Source organism: Oryzias melastigma, linkage group LG16 (assembly GCF_002922805.2).
Source record: "Oryzias melastigma strain HK-1 linkage group LG16, ASM292280v2, whole genome shotgun sequence".
NCBI lineage: Eukaryota > Metazoa > Chordata > Actinopteri > Beloniformes > Adrianichthyidae > Oryzias > Oryzias melastigma.
The window spans coordinates 9,900,194-9,918,885 of record NC_050527.1 but is presented as its reverse complement, the minus strand read 5'-3'; the positions used below and the strand labels follow the sequence as shown (position 1 = coordinate 9,918,885).

The 18,692-nt window shown below is 40.1% G+C and overlaps 2 protein-coding genes across 2 annotated transcripts; one reads left to right on the top strand and one right to left on the bottom strand.

The window, feature by feature from the left end:
• The first annotated feature begins 238 nt into the window (after positions 1-238).
• On the top strand, positions 239-12,041 carry si:ch211-257p13.3 (kinesin-like protein KIFC3). The gene is made up of 21 exons (XM_024267065.2): positions 239-559; positions 741-3,236; positions 3,419-3,538; positions 3,701-3,797; positions 3,873-4,024; positions 4,089-4,350; positions 5,448-5,620; positions 5,783-5,848; positions 6,019-6,156; positions 6,223-6,420; positions 6,555-6,728; positions 8,181-8,328; positions 8,453-8,583; positions 8,654-8,765; positions 8,840-9,021; positions 9,095-9,199; positions 10,240-10,370; positions 10,444-10,564; positions 10,637-10,766; positions 10,841-11,070; positions 11,144-12,041. The coding sequence occupies exons 3-21, from the start codon at positions 3,440-3,442 to the stop codon at positions 11,267-11,269; spliced, it is 2,775 nt and encodes a 924-aa protein (XP_024122833.1). The 5' UTR covers positions 239-559; positions 741-3,236; positions 3,419-3,439; the 3' UTR covers positions 11,270-12,041.
• Positions 12,042-12,116: 75 nt separating this feature from the next.
• Positions 12,117-17,524, bottom strand: ccdc12 (coiled-coil domain containing 12). Its single transcript, XM_024267064.2, has 7 exons — positions 17,332-17,524; positions 15,640-15,713; positions 13,222-13,301; positions 13,082-13,143; positions 12,966-13,000; positions 12,796-12,872; positions 12,117-12,398 (listed from the first exon to the last, which is right to left on the bottom strand). Exons 1-7 carry the CDS (start codon positions 17,413-17,415, stop codon positions 12,319-12,321), a joined length of 492 nt encoding a protein of 163 aa, XP_024122832.1. The 5' UTR covers positions 17,416-17,524; the 3' UTR covers positions 12,117-12,318.
• Positions 17,525-18,692: the final 1,168 nt, after the last annotated feature.

Below are 18,692 nucleotides of genomic sequence, written 5' to 3'. Positions count from 1 at the left end.
CAATAAATAAGATGTGGGGGAAAAATATTTTAATATTTTCACTCAAAAAACTTTAAATTACAGCTTTCAGTAGTTTACAATGATTTAAAAAATAATGTTTTAATTGTTTGTATAGCAGAACCCAAAACATTGTAAATATGTTTTTATAAGTGTATTATTATTATTATTCATTTTTAACTAAACTAAACTAAACTAAGATTTTTTTTTTGTTTGGTATTTCAGTTCTAGTTTCAGAATTTCCAAGTGACAGTGAACGCCTCATTCGGAGCATGCGCAGTGCTCTGAAAGCACCCTGTTGGTCACGTGTGAAAACAAACTGTTCTCTGCTCTTCCTCGCCTCAAAGTTTTGTCTTTCTGTTCAGTCCAGTTGTTAATAGTGCGGCTTCAATTGATTCTAGTTTAGTTTAAACTTTAAATACAAAAATGTCACTTTAGTTTCCGGCGTGTTCGCGGGTTTGCGGTCTGGGCGTGACCAATGGCGTCAATGGAGTGGGTGACAGTTTGTAGTAACATCCTTCTGTCCACCACAGCTTTGTACTTTTCGCGCAAACTCTTCAAGGTTCGTCTTTTATTTTATATTTAAAAAATGTAGAACTGTTTTTGACTAACATAATATACTTTTTTAAACCACAAGGGCTAAAAAGTAATATTTCATTGATTAATGTTTAGATTGTTTTGTGTGTTTTATGTTTTTCCTTTGAATCCTTATATTAAACAGACCGTGTGTCCATCTCTTGCAGGATCACAGAGGCCCCTCAGTTGGTCTCTTCCTCCTCTGTCTCTCTGCCACACTCCATGTCCTCCTGCCTTCAAGCTCACACCTGGCCTCTCTCAGAAGGGAAGTCACCTGGGCTGGGGAGGTGCTGGCACCAGTGCTGGTTACTTTTGACTTCCTATGGCTCAGCGAGGATCACAGCACCGCCGGGATCCTCCTGTTAGGCTCCTGTCTGCTGCTGGGACTCTCAGACTGGCTCTCGGCTGATACTCTGACCGTCCTGACCCGCTGCCTGGGTCTGTCCTCTCTGTCCTGCTGCCTGATGGTGTGTCTGTTTGCTGGGAATGTTTTAGGAGCCGCAGGAGGTGTAGCGCTCAGTCTGCCGTTACTTGTGGTGCAGCAGGTTGAACCCACCGTTGTTGCTCCGCTTGTAGCTCCAGCTGCGACAGAAGGACTCATGAAGTGGCTCTTAAACGCTTTGCTGTCAGTGGGATGCTGGGCGTCCACACGAGCTCTGGGACAGTTTCTGTTGGACGTAACTGATCGATATAACATTTGAACCACAGATCCTCCATATGCTTGCACAGAACTGACTATTTTTAATACCTTATATTTATCAATTTATTCACGTCAGAGGTTGGAGGATTTACAATTGTTAGCTTCACCACAAATAACTGAAGAACTTTAATCTCATTTGTCTTAGAAATAGTGAACATTTTTCCCAAATTAATTGCCAAATGATGTGCCAAATTGAAGAATTCAACAAGGGCTTATTGGTGTAAAAAATAAAAACTTTAATGATAAAAGACAGAAAAGTTGAATGATGATCCTTGTCAGGTATGGTGAATTCAAAAGAGGAGAAGAAATTAATGTAATAAACAGGCAGAAAATCCCCTGCAGATTGGTGATTGGCTGGTTATACTTTAGTAACCAGGATGTAATCGAAGACGAGGAGGAATGAAGAGTCCCAGCAACAGCAAAACCCAAAACTGCAAGAATTCAAAGCGGACTGTCCTACATTTAATACTATAACCAGGAGTCTGGAAGAGAATCTGTGGCTGATTTGTGGGGAGTCAAAGTAAAAAGGCATTGAGAATTTAAAAGCTAACTCCTGTCTGACTTACATACAGATTGATGAACTTGGGGTCCTAACAAACTAAATATTGGAGTCCTCGACAAACTGGAAAATGAAGCAAAAATGCCTCAAATCACTGCAAAAACAAGAATTAAGTAAAAACCATTCCCACCACATTTGCAGATTGTCCTTAAATTGGTAAAAAAATCTGCCAATGGGGTGAGGAAAATGTTCTTATTTTAAGAAAAAAACATTTCTTGTCACTAAGACATGTTTCCTTAAATTATTTTGCAATTGAAAAACTTTCTTGATAAGATTATTTTTCTTGCAAGACAGAAAATAAGATTTTTTTTGCAATAAAAGTCTTTTTCCTTTCTTAAGATTCTGTTTTTGCAGTGTTTACGAGCTAACCTGTGATCAAGCACCTTGTTTTTGAGATAAGACAACAGCAAAATGCTAACAAACTTTTGTTTGATAGCTTTAGACAAACAACTCTTTTGGGTTAACTTAATTTTTCTGGGTTATCAATTCTATTTCCATTTTTTGATGTCAAACATTTCATACTGATTAAAGTGGGACTGAAGCGTTGCAGATTTCTTTGTGGTTATTTTATTTCCTATTACACTCTGCAGACTCAGCATCAATGACAACAGTATTTTTTCAGCTTTTTGACATCTTTATTTACCATCACTCTCCTTAAATTGAATGACTTGACCTTTTAACTCGCCACAACCTAAATTGATTGTTATTATCATCCCCACTAGAGCCCTTTTAGGACCCTAGATATATATTCTTTTTTTTTGTACAGATGATTGGATGGGATGCTGCAGATGGTCTTTAGGGATTTCAGGAGTGTGAATGCGGACAAATTCCTCCTCTGGTTCATTGCAGTATATCAGCAAGTATCTCTGGCTCTGCTCCAGCTTTTGGAAACAGTTCTTCTGTTTAACCTCAAAGCTGATCAGTGATACTTTTTTAAGATTTTCACTTCGGTAGACATGTTTGATTTTTTTCAGATTACCACATTAGTGGTATATTCACAGAATAAATTAACAGAATAAGTAATTTTTAAGATTATTTCTTGTTAAATTTAGATTTTTAGAAGCAAATTTCCTCATCCATTATCAGCCCTTTTCTGTGGTATCAGCCTCATTCCCTCACCTTCACCGGTCTCCATGTCAGTCTAATCTATCACAGCATCCCTGCAGCTATATGAGAAAAGCCCACTGAGCATGCTCCCTGCAGCTGCCGCCTGTGGATGGAGCGATGTAGAGAGAAGGAACAGAGGGAGGAGAGAGGATATGGGATAAACGGAGCAGTGCAGCGGTGCTGCTGCAGCTCTGAGAACAACGGCTGCATACCTAACACCACAGATGGAGCGTGACAGCAGCCTCAGAATGGCTGCAACGACCGACGGCCATCACCAAAGGGAACACATCCTTTAAGGTAAGGAAGAAAGGGAATTCAGCATGATGGAATGGAGGAGAAAATACCTTAAAACCCAAATGAACTCTTGAGTTCATGATTCATTTTCAGGCTGGATTTCATAACAGCTGCATTTTTGGCACATTTGGCAGAAGTGTGACAGTTGTGCCTCTTTATTGGTCTAAGATGTTTGTCATTTACAGGTGAGACTGGACCGCGTGAAGATGTATGCCTTTTACTCCCTTTTAGTCTACATCTTCTACACTGTCTTCAAAAAAGAGGAGGAGGAAGGCTTGCAGGGGGAACACGATGCTTCCCCAGACGTATGTCAGATTTATTTTTTTAAATGTTTATTTTCCTTTATTTCTTGTAAACATGGCCGACATCCTTGAAGAAAAGTCTAATTGTCTGCAAGTGTGCGCATGTCTGCGTTTGCAAAAGCTGATTTTGTGCGTGTTGACCCTTGTATTCTATGCTGTGCTCAGGAGCCAGGACCTGTTACCATGGAAACAAGGAGCAAGAGAAGTGATGGCCACACCCCCAGAATGAGAAAGAAAGCTTGTGCCCGTTTAAGTGAATCAAGTGAGTCAAATAGACTGTTTTTTTTAGTTTTGGGGTTGATTTGCTGTTCTTGATTGGTCATGTGACGTCGTGCAGGCAGCAGCAGTGACAGTGATGAAGTGAGTGACGAGGATGAGGAGGATGACTCGGTCAAACCAGCATGTACTCCTCTAGCTGCCTTTTTGTCTTTCAAACAAGAGTCTGAGAAGAGGAGGACCCCCCCAGTCCACCTGGACACACCAGGAAAGGTACTGAAGAACGTTAGTCCCCGAAAGATCTATCAGTCTGAACTTTACTCATGCATGATTCTAGACCCCACCGCTGACGGACTCTCCCCTGGTGGCCGTGATGTCCCACTTGCTGAGCTTTTTGGAGCAGTACTCCCACTTCCAGCAGCTCCAGCAGCAGGCCGACCAGTACCGAGTGCAGCTGAAGAGGCACCGCGTCCAGCACCGACGTCAGATGAAGGCCCTGCGGGCCTCATACCGCCAGCGCCTCCGAGACAAGAACAACATCATCAGCAGCCTGGAGGAGGCTGTCAGCCAGCAGCAGAGCCCCAGCCCTTTGAGTGACGGTAAGAGGGAGGGGAAAAAAGAGAAGGAAGGGGGCAGAAGGACAGGAGGTTAAGCAGCACTCAGAATGCAGAACATAGATTCTATGATATCATAATAAGATCACCTCACAGATTAGAAAAAAGAAAAAAAAATGTCTTCCGGTGTTTTAATAGATGAATATTCAAAGTTTTATGTATTAGAAGCAGAGATGGAGAGCCATAAATATTTTAGTACATCTTAAAATGTGAGCAGAATGTAGATTAAATCTGTAAAATGTGAAAACAGTTTCTGTGAAAGGTTCACTAATAACATATATGTGTTATTTGTTCATTTATTTTGCACTGTTTAGAGCTGAGAACACACTGTTCACCCTTTAACTGACAAATCAAATCAACTGCAGAGCAAACGGCTTCGAGTGGTTCCATTTAGCTTTCTGGTGTCACAGACAGCAGGCTAACACTGCACAGCCCAGTGGACCTCAAAGCTTCCTGTTGGTTCTGCTCTGTGTCACATTTGACCAGATTTGACCCTGAAGTGGAAACTATAAACAAAACTACAGCATGACTGTTTGCTATTTTCTCACTAATCTCGTTACCCGGTCCAGGAGGCCTGTGACAGATCTTTGAATGCGTGCTGACATGATGAACCCTCTAGGGGGCGTGGTCATGTGTTTGATTACATACAAAGACATTTCTGTGAGAACATTTTAGTAGAGATTCCCACGGCTGGATAAGGATTCATGAAAGTGTGATGAGAATATTCGGCACATTGTGACTCTGCGTTTCCCCGACATGAATTAAACATGTCTGTTAGTCCTGTTTTATCTGCAGCAAATGCACTTACAAGCTCCTGCACATGCTGGAGCTGCACGTGCACATGTGTCAGCCTAAGAATACGTTCAGATTAAATCCTGCTGATACAAGATTTGGGTTGTTTTCAGGTGTGTGTGAATCTGCAAAAGAATGTGCTCACTGATTTTTTTCTTTTTAACATTTTGGTGTTCTAAATAAATCTTCTCATCCTTTTCCTTTTTTAGATCTTGATGCATTTGTCTGTCTGCAAGTTAAACTGGGAACTTTAAAGAGATTCCTCCTGGAATTTGTCTTTTGTCCCTCAGGTGAGTCGAGCAGTAACATCGGGACTCCGGCTGGGGTTCACAGGCTGGTGGAGTCTCTGTATGGCCTGCAGGGTGAGAGGAGTAAACTGAGAGGAGAACTGCATCTGCTGCACTCCCAACTGGAGCAAAAAGAACAAGACAGACACTCGCGCATACAAGCCTTTCAGCAGCAGGTAATTCATAAAATGTTTAAATTCACAGATTGGATATGCTAAAGCATTTACTTTGCTGTACTAATTCATCTCGATTGGGTTTTTCCAGAAAGATTTCCAGTTCTTTTATAAGCAAACAGAAGGAATTATAACAGTAAATAAGATAAAAATGGATGTTTTCAGATTGATGAGCTGAAGAGCTGCATTGAAGAGCGTGAAGAGGAGCTGTCACGGCTGAGAACAGCAACAGTGAGTCCTTCAAGCCCCTCATTGCATCACATGTCCGGGTTTGTCTGTGTCATCAGCAAAGCTGTCACTCCAAATAAACCAGGAATAGTGCTGTGGATGAGGAATTGACACAAGATACTTGATTTAAGTCCCATTGATATTCTGTAGCTGAGTGGTTCGTTTCTTGTCAGGGCGCCACAGACTCAGAGAAGCGAGTGCTGTGTCTGTCAGCAGAGAACGAGAGCTTGAAGCAGAGTCTGAGCGTGACGCAGGGCCTCCTGCAGCAGCTGTCCACCATCCCGTCTCAGTCCAGCAACATGCTCGTCAAGGTGAGCGGCCTCGCCTACGCACGTGCTGATGAGCGCAGATTTACTCATACTAACTTTGTCTGGCAGGAAAACGAGAATCTGCGCAGCAGAGTGCAGCAGCTGGAGAGCTCTCTGCAGCAACGGGCCGAGCAGCTTTCACAACTGGAGAGAAGGAGCGAGCAGAGCGAGTGGAGGAGAGCGGAGGAGCTGAGGAAACGAGAGGACAGAGTGAGGGAGCTGCAGCTGGAGCTGGACAGAGAGAAGGGGAAGGAGCCCGTTGTAAAGGTAAACCAAAGAGATTTAAAGAGGCATTAGAGGAATATCAGTCAGCAGAAGTGACATTTTCCATCCATAGAGACTTTCAGTGGAATAACAACTTCATTTTGTCATATCTTTGGATTTTTGTCCCCTTCTGCCAGTATGTGACTCAGACTGTGGAGGTGGAATCAGCAGCAACTGTGAAGCAGCTGAATAAGGCCCGACAGAGGAACGAGGTGTTGGCTGGAAGGCTGTCTGATCAGAACGAACGCTGCAGGCAGCTGGAGGAGCAAATCCGGAAGTCTGATGAGTACAGCTGCAATCTGCAGCACAAGGTAGAACAAAACGAAAAGAAGAAAAAACAAGGATAATATCCCACCTTCCTTTTTGTGCTAAAGTCCTGGAGAACATTGTATACAAACAGTGGATCACCTTCCTAAATTCACATGAGATCCTGGAACCTTTACAAAAAACGCACTTTTAAAAATGTTTAATGATGTTTTAATAGTAGAAGTTGCAGGTGATATTATTAGATATTATTAGATCTATCTGCAGCTTTTGACACAGTTGATCGTGAGATCCTGATTGGTCGGCTGGAACAATGGGAGGGGCTTTCAGGGGAAGCTCTACAGTGGATGTGGTCTTACCTTACAGACCGGTCTTTCTATGTCAAAATGGGCTCTCACTCATCCTCCTGAAGTGGGGAGTCCCTCAGGGATCGGTTCTGGGCCCTTTGCTGTTTTCTATTTATTTGCAGCCATTAGGATCGTTGTTTCGGAAGCATAAGGTGGATTTCCACCTCTATGCTGACGATTGTCAGATTTACATGTGTGTCCCTATATGTAAGGGATCTGACCGCACCATTAGATCAATAATCGACTGCATTGCTGAAGTCAGGTTGTGGATGTTGGCTAACTTTCTTGGCCTCAATGAATACAAAACTGAGGTAATTGTGTTTACCCCTAGTGGTCGAAAGGATCATGACATCGATCTCCTCTCTCTTCACCTTTTTGAGCAGCCTGTAGTCACAAGCTTGGGTGTGAAACGTGATGCTGATCTGAACCTTGACCACCAAATAAATGCAGTGACCAGGTCCTGCTTTTTTCAAATGCGACATTTGACTAGGTTAAAAAAAGAACTTTGACATTGTCACTCATGCCTTTGTGTTGTCCAGACTAAACTATTACAGCTCTTTATATGCTAAGTTACCAAAGGCTTCAATAGCTCAGCTGCTAGATTTATTTGTGGGGCAAAAAAGTTTGACCACATAACCCCAATCTCGGCTTCTTTGAACTGGCTGCCAGTGCAGTACTTGATTTTTATCAAAATTCTTGTTTTTCTTTTAAGTCACTGGCAGGGACGACACCTCCTTATCTCTCCAGTCTGGTTTTAAAATACTCTCCAACTAAGTTCCGCACTTTGGTTTTAATCTCTGTTTTTAAATGGTTTTATTTGGGTTTATGCTTTTTATTCTTTTTATGTTTTACTATTGGGCCTTCTTGACTGGTGGTGGAATGAATAAATGAAATAAAGAGCGTGTGCCTAAATAAAAAAAAACATATCTACTCAAGTATATATTACCATTAACCACTAAAACTTTAAAAATCTGAAGACTAGAGTTAAGTATAGCACCCCTCTTAAGAGAAATGGTCACAAGACTAAATGTCTTCCAAGCAACCACTGTGCGACCCTGATCAATTTCATTGACAGGTGAACTAATTGCTGAGCTGAAGCTGCACACAGTGGAACAGTAAAAGTGACAAACTGCTGTGCTAAAACCTTCACAGATCGCAGCGTACGAGCGAGAAATCACCAAACTGAGGGAGGAACTGTTGAAAGAAATTGGACATTTGGAGGAGAGGAAGGAGGAAGCGGTGAGAGCTGCTGCCAGCTGCTCAGCCGACCACTTTCAGAACCTGCAGGATCAGTTCTTCAGTGAGTACGCTAACCTAATCAATGCCTGTCGTCAGATCAGTTTCAGAAAGTTCTTGTTTTTGGAGACTTTCACTAAAGCAACAATAGGAAACTATGGTGAAGGTGTCTCTATCTTTTTGTCCAGGCTTGCAGAAGCGTCTCACAGCACTCCCTCCCACTTTACGCTCCATGAAGACAGACTACGCCAGCCTGAGGAGCCAAGTTCGAAACTTCTCAGACTTTTATGGCAGTGCCATCAATGAAGCAAAAAAGCAGGTGCGTAACTCCCCCTGAAGCTTGAGCTTAGTAAACAAAAATGTCGAGTGAGGATCTTTTCCATTTGCAGATTGCAGCTGCCATCAACGAAATGTCTGAAGCCAACAAAGATCTCCTGGAGAAGTACAGAAAAGAGGTTGCGCTGCGCAGGAAGTACCACGAGCAGCTGGTGGAGCTCAAAGGTGCGCATGCAGAACGATGGAGGTGACTTCAGTGAAGAAAGTCCTCCACTGACTAGAACGTGTGGCTGTTTCAGGCAACATTCGCGTTCTGTGTCGTGTGAAGCCTGTGCTGAAGGAGGATCAGCACGAGGAGGGTCAGTCCGTGGTCGTAGCCACCGATCCCAACAATGAATCCTCTCTGACGGTGATAAGCAAAGGAAAAGGTCGGATCTTTGAGCTGGACAAGGTCTTCCAACCGCAGGCCACTCAGGAAGAGGTAGGAGGAAGATACTTTTGCAGAATGTCTTTAAACCTCTCCTATTATTTTAATTTGTTTTTGCTCTTTTAAGATCTTTCAGGAGATTGAGCCTCTTGTGACGTCGTGCATTGATGGATACCATGTTTGCATATTTGCATATGGGCAGACGGGCTCTGGAAAAACTCACACTATGGAGGTACGCTCGCTCACGGAGTGCAATGAAACGCAGGACTGTTTAGTTGTCTCTTGATTATTTTAAACATATTTATTACATAATTCTTTAACATTTTAACAGTATGTGTTGAATGGGCGGGCATTGAATGTGTTTTTTATTTTACCAACTTTTATTATTATAATTATTTAGTCTTCCTCTTTGGCTTTAAAATTTTGAAAGGTTTTATTTGAAGCACTTTGAGCTACAAAGTACTCTATGAATAAAGATTGATTTGATTTAAACATTTTTTGTTAATCCTCTTAATTATTCATTCATTCATTTTCTAAACCCGTTTTGTTCCTTTCAGGATCACAGGACAAAATGAATGAATGAATGAATTCTTAATTTTTGACCCAAAAAGTTGTTTAGATTATTATATTTTACTCATAATGTTATGAACAGTTGCAAGTACAAATGAAAAACATATTTTTTTTTGTTTTAAAATATAATAATGTTTATTTTATTTAGTTAATATTTCCAAAGGTTGAAGGCAGTTTCGCTGTTATGAAAAGATTAATACTTTTGAGAAAAAAAAAACTTCAAATGAAAGATTATTGGGTTTTTTAAAGAATAACTACAAAATGTTGGAGTCAAGTTAGCACATTAATTAATTATCCCTATATCACAATAAAATCTAAACATATTCCGTACTGCATTTATCTTTTTTTATGCAAAAACAAAATATCTTTTTTTTTTCTATGCCTTACAGTGCATATTCACTATATTTAATGCTGAGTTTATTGGTTCATTTCAAACAATAAAAACAGAAAACATTTTTTTATAAATACATAGATGTATCAAACCTTTAGTGAAAATATTACATCATAAATTGATTTAAGAATAAAGAAAATAAAATACGATCCATCTTCTTGACATTATAATTACTTCTATTCATCAATAGATATATTTGTAATTAAGAATACAGTACAGGGTTTACACATTGATTTAATTAAATATGATATTTTCATTCATTTAAAATGTTCACATATGCATCTTTTAAGTACTAAAGTGCTGAATTTCAGGGCACCGTGGAAAACCCTGGAATCAACCAGCGAGCTCTGAAACATCTCTTTAATGAGATCGAGGAGAGGAAGGACATGTGGTCCTACACCGTCTCCGTCAGCTCTGTGGAGATCTACAACGAGGTGTTGAGGTACTTTTTAACTTTTGTATCAAGTTTTTTGGGGGGATTCCTGTAATCTACACAAAGCCTGTTTCTTTTTTAGAGACCTGCTTAGTAAGGATGGAGAGAAACTGGACATAAAGATCAACCCGGATGGAACGGGACAGCTGCATGTGCCCGGCCTCAGAGTGATAGAGGTGAAGAGTTTTCAGCACATTAAAAAGGTAAGAGTCTTTTATTTAGTGAAAAAATGGATGAAGACTTCCTTTTGTCTCACTGGTTTTGTGCTCATGAAGATTTTAGCCACAGCTCGACGGAACAGGATCACCTTTGGCACTCAGATGAACCAGCACAGCTCTCGCTCCCACGCCCTGCTGTGCATCACCGTTCAGGGCACAGACCTCGCCACGGGCTCCAAAACCACAGGTCACCTCACCGGACAGAGCATCAGACTCTTTCCATAGGGGAAAAATGAGATATAACTGCTCCTCTTTCTGCAGGCAAGTTGAACCTGGTGGACCTGGCGGGCTCAGAGAGGGTGTGGAAATCTGGTGCAGAGGGAGAGAGGCTGAAAGAAGCCCAAAATATCAACCGCTCGCTGCTGGCTCTGGGGGACGTCATTCAGGCTCTCCGTGCTCGGCAGACTCACATCCCCTTCAGGAACTCCCGCCTCACCTACTTACTGCAAGACTCTCTGGGCAAAGGCAGCAAAACCGTCATGGTGGTCCAGGTGAGATTCCTCCTCCAGCCCTTCTTAAACTCAGGTCATCAATGTGTTGATCCAGGTGTTTTTGTTTGCAAAGGTTTCTGCTCTGGAGAGCAACGTGGGAGAAACGCTGTGCTCTCTAAAGTTTGCCCAGAGGGTGTGCAAGGTGGAACTAGGTCCTGCAGCCAGGAAGATTGAATCCGGCGTGGGGCAGTGCGACTGAATCCTCCGGAGTCTGCCAGATCATCATCCGGCACTAGAATAATCCTCAAAGCTCTGCAGCAATCCTGATCAAGGGCTAAATGTGCAGCTGTGGCCGAAACTCCTCCATCATCACGAACTTCTGTTGCCATAATTCTTAATCTGCATGCAGGAGTCAAACGATGCGAGGCCTCATTCTTCTTCCAGCCCAACAGAACAATTCTCAGTGATCATTTTAGTCAGTATATCAACACATCAGTTCATGCTGAGTTACTCATCCTGCTGTAAATGCCTGTAGTTTGTAATCTTCATCCCAAATATGATGTATATCCGAAGATTGTAGTGTGTAGGAGCGGCTGAAGTACAAGCTGCTCATTTATGTCACATTTAAGTCGCAGATTTGTGCCGTTTTTGTGAGTTCCTCTTTAGCATTGTTTGCCTTTCGTGGCAGGAATCTGTTGTGGAAGGAGCGGGTGGCCTTTACGTCATGAGCTGTGCAATACGCTCCTTCAAGATGACGGGAGTTTTGACTGAAGATGCACTTTATTGTGAAAGGAACGGATCATTTCAGCTCAAACGCTTGTAATAGAGTTCACTAGTGAAATTCATACCAAATACTGTTTATGGGTTCAATTTGTTCATTGATTTATCAGCTGCTTAAAGAAAGTTAGCTTTTGACTTTAATGTAGCAACACATCGATGTCGCATCAACTACCTTGAGTGCTTAGGAGTCGCTAATGATAAAGAGTGAATCTTCAGGTAATTTTATCAATAAATATGGATTTTAAAAAGTGCTTTGTGTCTAAATATTCACTGATGAATTAAAAAATAAATTATTACTCTTTTTGGCAAAAATGTTTCAACACAAGTTTGAAAAAACTTTTTTTTTTTTTATTTAAAATGTTAAAAAACGACAACACAACTGGACTGCATCACACACACACATATACAGAACATTTCTCAATAAAATAACTCTTGACTTGTGGCGAGTCCTGACAGGAAATCCCAGCATGAAAGCAGCTGCTTCTTCCTCCTCCGAGTACACCGTCTTCCTCGGGAAACGCCCCGTTTTCAGTCCGAGTCCCCCTCCTCCACTCCGACGGCCCCCACCGCTCCAGCCAGCTCCTCCTCGCTGCCTCGGAGTCGATCGCCTACAGTTTGTTTTTTTTAGCAGAGAACAATCTCAGATGTTTAATTGTTGATGACTTTTTTTTCTCAAATGATGCAAAAATAGTAAAGATTTTCAAAACAAAAGTGTTAATTGACAACTAATACGTTTAATTCTATATTACCTTCAAAATAGGTCATCACCATCTCACTATAAATAAAGGAAAACTCCATCCTAACGCCTTTTCCACTCTCCTGAGAGTTTGAAGCTATTTCTAGAAGTAGATCATCCAACACTGAAGACTCGCATCACTAATGTCATCAGACAGCTTCAAACCTTCATAGAGTGGGTGGCTGGAAGTAATTAGCCCAATAAGCCATGCAATTATCTCTGCAGCCATTTGAAGGCTTTGTGGTAAAGACAGACGGCGTGATACTAACGGATGAGCTCGGCAATCGCCCTCTGCGTTCTCCTCTCCAGCTTCTCCAGTTTCTTTGCCACGTCCCGCTTTAAATCCCTAAAATCAAGAGTCACATATAAAAATTATGTAGCTGAACTGCTTTTGCTAATATAAAGTTTTGATAAAACCACAAATTAAAAAGAAAATTACCAGTCTGGTTTTCTTGGAGCAAGATTTGCCAAATCCTGAAAAAAAAAAATAAAAAAAATGAATGAAAAACTCCTAAAAACAGAGGTGGAGATGCTTAGATTAGAGTCAGCACTGACCACTTCTTCAATGATGGGTTCTGGATTAGCCGCCTCCAACTGATCCTTCACTTTATCCTCCACTGGAAACACAATTTTATCAATAAAAACGCCGAAATATACATCTGTTTCTTTCAGTTATAACATTGTAGAGTTCTAACCTGATGCAGGTTTGGCTTTGGGCACCTGCCTGCCTTTCAACTCCTCATCCTCTGGGGTGTAATTCCTCAGTTTTAGCTCTCTGGGGACAGAAACACAATCACCTTTGAGTCTTCATTTTCACTGCACTTCCAGTAGGTGGCAGTGTAGGGAAATACATCTCACAGACAGAGCAGCTTTAATGACCATCTGCAATTCCTCCACAGCTGCACTCTCAATGTCTAAAAAGAGGCTGAGCACAATGTCCTCTTTTATCCTCCATGAACTCAACTGATTAACATGTCCCACCTGTTTATGGGCTCCGATTTGAACGTAGCAAACAGCTGAGGAATTCTTCTCACCTCCACTCAACACAGGAATCTTCTGTAAGCTCCGATATCTTCAGATAACGCCAGTAGAGGTAAATTATTGCCTACTTGCACAGACAGAGAGACTTATCAGCTGTTCTGTGCTTAGCTGGGATTTGCATTGAAGCTTAAGAAGGTACCCTCTTGATATCATCATTCCTTTCCTTCTGCCAGACAGAAAAACTGCCTTGTAAGGGAATGGGCAAAAAGAAAAAAAAACAGAGTGACGTCTGTTTCTTAGTTAAAATATTTGAGCTGGTCTTTGCTCTGGAGGCTAAAGGAGCCAATTCTCAGGGGGGAAAATGACTTTAACTACTTATGAATATGATTTTCTATCTATAAACATCTATAAATCTGTATTATTTAAGTTAGAAAGTGAGACGAATGCAGATTTTTGCATGAAACAGTAACCAGCAACAAAAATGAGACGCATTAAAAGTTTATAAATGTAATATTTCCACACAGACAAGGTTAGAAAATGTCATAAATACGTATAAAAATGTATCTTTGTTGGCAGGAACCCAGAACATGTTCTTAAACTATATTAGGGAATTTATTATAAAGAAAAGGGAGGAAAAAAGTTTTGATACAAGGTCCACAACATTAATGTTTAAGCTGAATTTTTAACCATCTAAATGGCTGTATATCAACTAACGGTCTAAGTATTAAAGAACATCTCGGTTTTAAATGTCAAAACTGTGGGGAACATAAAACGGTAACAGAAAAAAAATGGCTGTGGTTGTAAATTGTCTGCCTTCAAAGGTTTCTCTTCTACTCTGTCTTTTGGTTTAATGCTTCCAAACCTTTGGAGTGTGTTTACACATTTCCACTTCCAAGCAAACTGTGGCATCAAAGTGAAGCTGTGATGAATTCAGAGCTCCAACCCGAGTGTGGCCCTGTCTGCGTGTTTGGAGCCAACTGTTGTTCAAGAGGTGCAGCCCAGCACTCGAATGTTTACAGTCCTGTCCAGCTACCAGTCCGGTCCTCCCCATGAAATATAACCCAGAGCTTTGTTTTCTTTTTTGCATGGCAAGTTGTACGCTCATTATTTCTGTGGCCACAACATTTATTTTAATCTCCATTTTGAAGAATTTTTGACCTTTTTTCAATCTGTCAGTCTTCAAAAAATAAAAATTAACACATTAATGTTTTTTACATATTAAAAACCCGTAAAATCATCATTTAATCTATTCTAAAAGCCTTACCGGTAGTATTCTAGTTATGATTATGCCATTTTTAGCCACAATCTAAAAATTTGTGTCATTTTTGCATATTTTCTGCAGAGCTCTTTTACAAACTGCATTTTTTGTCTGCTGCTGATTCACAATGATTTGAATAAAGAAATACTAAGCGTAATTTTCTTTATACATGTCCTCCACCATCAGAAATATGCCAAAAGAACATGTTAAAAACATCGGAGTGGACCTTTAAATATTGACAGGGTTAAAGAGGACCCACTGAGGGACATTTTTAGTTTTTAGTTTAAGAAATGTGATCCCCTTTTAAATTTTCATGCCAAACAGGAGATACATTACAGTCACACCTGCCTGCATCCAAGTGCTACTGTCTACAGAACAGAGAGGAAGGCTACAACTGACACTCTTAAGTGTCTACACCCTGCAGCTATTTTCATCATCATAAGAGAGCTCCGTCTTGTTGGACTGGAGGAAAAAAAATGGCAGCACTCCCCGAGGTGCTGTCAGTGCAAAGTCATTAAATATAAACAATGGAAAAAAGGTCCTGTAGGACAGGAAAGATGGCTGCTCCCTCCCAGACTAACACAGGGTTGAGCAAGCGGCAGGATATTTGAGCAGCTTAACAGCAGCGGGCTGTAGTCCAGCCCAGTGTAAACACACAAGTCCCACAACCTGCACTGGGACATGCACTGGTCTGATGATAAAAGAGGACATAAATGCCCCCATGATGCACTTCTAGATAAGTTTCAGTTCCTTCTTTTTTGGTAGTACAAGAAACCACAACTAATGTTGTGAAGGTTAATGGGAAACACGCAAAAAATATAACATGCAAGCGATGAGACACTAAAAATACAAACAAACACAAATATAAGGGCACCTGTGTTTGTCCTCTGTGCTCTCCTCCACTGCTGCCTTTTTGTTCTCTGGCTCCCCATCCTCCTGTTCATGACCCTAAAGAAAATATAACCACACAACCACTAAGATCATTTAAATAGAATAGGCTTCTCTCAGTGTTTGTCTGATGTCAACAAGGCTGTAACACTTTTTTTCTCACTCAGCCTCATTCTCCCATGACATATCCTTTTTTAAGGCCAACATTAAAATCCAATCTTAAAAGATGATGTCATCTATATTGTTTGGACGGTGAGGAATGCTTCGGCAGATCTTGATGTAGGTCAGTGTTTGCCTATAAAACCAAAACAACATCTGCATTTCGTGTTGTTCACTAATTTGGAAGTCAAATAAGTCATTTCCATTTTCCACGTCATTACGGCGGACACTGACCTACATAAAGCTTTTAGAAACGTGACCAGTAGGTCCACTGAGGTCAGCTAAATCAAGAAGAACTGATGTTGTTTTGGGGCTGGGAAGGAAACAGAGGAAGGATGGTATTGACATAGAAATGCATTAAGTACTTATACATACAGAGTGTTTAAAATGACTAAGGAAAATGAAAAAAATAAAGAAGAATCTGGGGAAAAACAGTAAAATTGAAAGAATGATTCATTTTACTAAGGGTGCTTCCGGTCAACCTGTTACAACAATTCATTGTAGCAGCCATTCTTTATGTCAAGTACAGGAGGACAACAACTACACACTTGTGGAATGTAAACAATCCTTTATCACGCTCAGTACGTCAGCCTAAGATTGGGAAACCTGGTTCCCAAGATCTACCACCCTGCTCGTTTCCCACCTGGTTCAGGTGTGTTCAGTCAGTCAGAATGACACTTTAATCAGCAGAAAGCAGCGCAGAGAGAGCTGTAAAAACAGGCAGGGTGGTAGATCCCGGGGATCAGGGTTGTTCAGTCCTGATTTACACGCTGATACAACCACTGGAACATTGAATAGTGTTTCCTTTGAGAATAATCACTCTTTCTACGAACCTACAAAGGAGGAGCAGAATAGCATTTGTTTAACAAACACTGCAAACCCGCTGATGAGAAACTGAAATTTACAATTATACAAAACCTGTTGAAAATACTGTTGTTTTTTTCTCTGTAAGAATAAAATCTGCATTGCAGTTCTTGACTATTACGGTTTTCTAGACATATAATCTTATATTTATAATTTATAAAACACTTTTCTCCAGAACTTGGGAATAAATTGTAACTCTTTATCTTAAGATGTGAATTATTTTTGTTTTATCAAATGTAAGTACTTTTTTAAATTACCACCTCCCACAAAAATGTCTTATCTCTGCAAACTGCTGCTCTTTACCATCTTTACTATAACAGATAAACAAAGAGGCCCTCGATGCAAAATGTGGAGCCATAAAAGTATTCATGTTTTTTTAACTTAGCTTAAATTAGCGAGTTTATTGTTATAGTTTCAAATCCAGTGACAGCAAGTAAGACATACAATATATATTAATTGTTTTTAACTTCACTTTCTTTGAAATAAACACTTAAAGCAACACAAAAGTGAACTCTCTTAATGAATTTAGTGAAGTCAAAAGCTGCTGCTAGCTTCTGTGCTAACCCTTGAGCTAACTCCTGCTAGCAGTTCTGTAGCCTCACAATGAAAATGGCCGTTTCCGGTTCATTAAAAACGAAACGAGCCTGAAACTTACGTGAAGCTTTTTATCCCTCAGTGCTTTGAGCCTCTCTTTCCTCTTGAGAGCCTGTTCCTGAAGCTTCCCAACACTTTGCTCCATGTTTGTTTCCACACGCCGCTCGATTGAGTCTGAAATCTACTAGTAGTCCTTGATAAGAAGGCGGAAAAAACAATTGTCGAACACATCGATTGAGCTGGCCTTGCTTGATCACGTGACTTTATATTTTCAGTTCTCTACTGACTTGCTATATTGATTTGAGATATATTTTTATTATTTATCGTTAAAAAATCTAAAAGAGAACACACAAAGTTGTATAACATGTGGGTTTATCCATTTTACTGTGGTTTCAAAAGCTTCATTTAATGTGTTACATTTAGTTGTAATTAAAATGAACAAAAGTATTACTGCACTGCAAGAATTCTGTTTCTTGACGGCTGCATGTGTCGGATCCTATTAGGGAATGTCGGCCATTGCCATAGTAATACAGCTGCTCCAAACTTCACGTTGTCAATTCTCCTGATGAACAACACCAGTGTGTGAACACACACACCCAATTGAGATAAATATTCTAAAAAAAGGCTTGGAGATGGTCATAAAGGGGACAACTTCAAACTCGGAAATATTATTTTTTATTTAGTCCTTGCATCTCAAACATAAAAAAATATCTTAATTGCCTCTCTCACACCAGTGAACATTAAAGAGAGTTTAAAAGAAAAAAAAAACACCTTACTTTGTTGCACCATCACACATCAATTCTCCATCCCTCCCATCTAAGGTTATGCCCTTTATCTTAAAAATATACTATAAGTAATAGACACATATTTTACTCTTTTTTAAAGTTGCTAGAAAGCTTTGCACAAAGTCAACTGTGTTGACCTTGGCACTACTTCCTTGATTAGTGGTTAGTTTAATGTGGATCAGATGTGGCCCTAGTGTCATAACTTATATGGCTCAAAATTACCAATGACAGTTCAAATCTGGGCCATGAAAATTGTATTCTATATATAGTTTAAACTACGCATAAGCTAATGACATTTTAGTCCAGACAATATGGGAGCAAAAAAGCACAGTAATAATAAGTAACATATTTAAATTGTTATATTGAAGATCCGATCATGCAGAAAAGAATATTCCAAATGTAGGCAATTACACTGTAAAATGATTAACAATGTATCAACTAACAAAAAAATTGCATTTTTTTTTACATTTACAAATATTAGTTTTTATCAAATTCAGTTTTAAGTTAAGTAAACCCTCAACTTTAGATTTTAATACTTTCAAATTTAACCAATGAAAGAGATTTTGCTAAATGATCCAATGTTTCACTTTTTTTTTTTAAAGAAAGAATCTTTAATATTTACAATGAAAACTATTAT

What these genes read in the sequence shown, in the direction of transcription:
- si:ch211-257p13.3 (XM_024267065.2), top strand. Translation starts at nt 3,440, where the DNA reads ATGTATGCCTTTTACTCCCTTTTAGTCTACATCTTCTACACTGTCTTC. An exon ending in CACGGCTGAGAACAGCAACA is followed by an intron (nt 5,849 to 6,018) that starts GTGAGTCCTTCA and finishes GTTTCTTGTCAG; the next exon opens with GGCGCCACAGACTCAGAGAA. An exon ending in GGAAGGAGCCCGTTGTAAAG is followed by an intron (nt 6,421 to 6,554) that starts GTAAACCAAAGA and finishes CCCTTCTGCCAG; the next exon opens with TATGTGACTCAGACTGTGGA.
- ccdc12 (XM_024267064.2), bottom strand. Translation starts at nt 17,415, where the DNA reads ATGGAGCAAAGTGTTGGGAAGCTTCAGGAACAGGCTCTCAAGAGGAAA. An exon ending in TGAGGGATAAAAAGCTTCAC is followed by an intron (nt 15,714 to 17,331) that starts GTAAGTTTCAGG and finishes TATTTTCTTTAG; the next exon opens with GGTCATGAACAGGAGGATGG. An exon ending in AACCCATCATTGAAGAAGTG is followed by an intron (nt 13,001 to 13,081) that starts GTCAGTGCTGAC and finishes TTTTTTTTTCAG; the next exon opens with GATTTGGCAAATCTTGCTCC.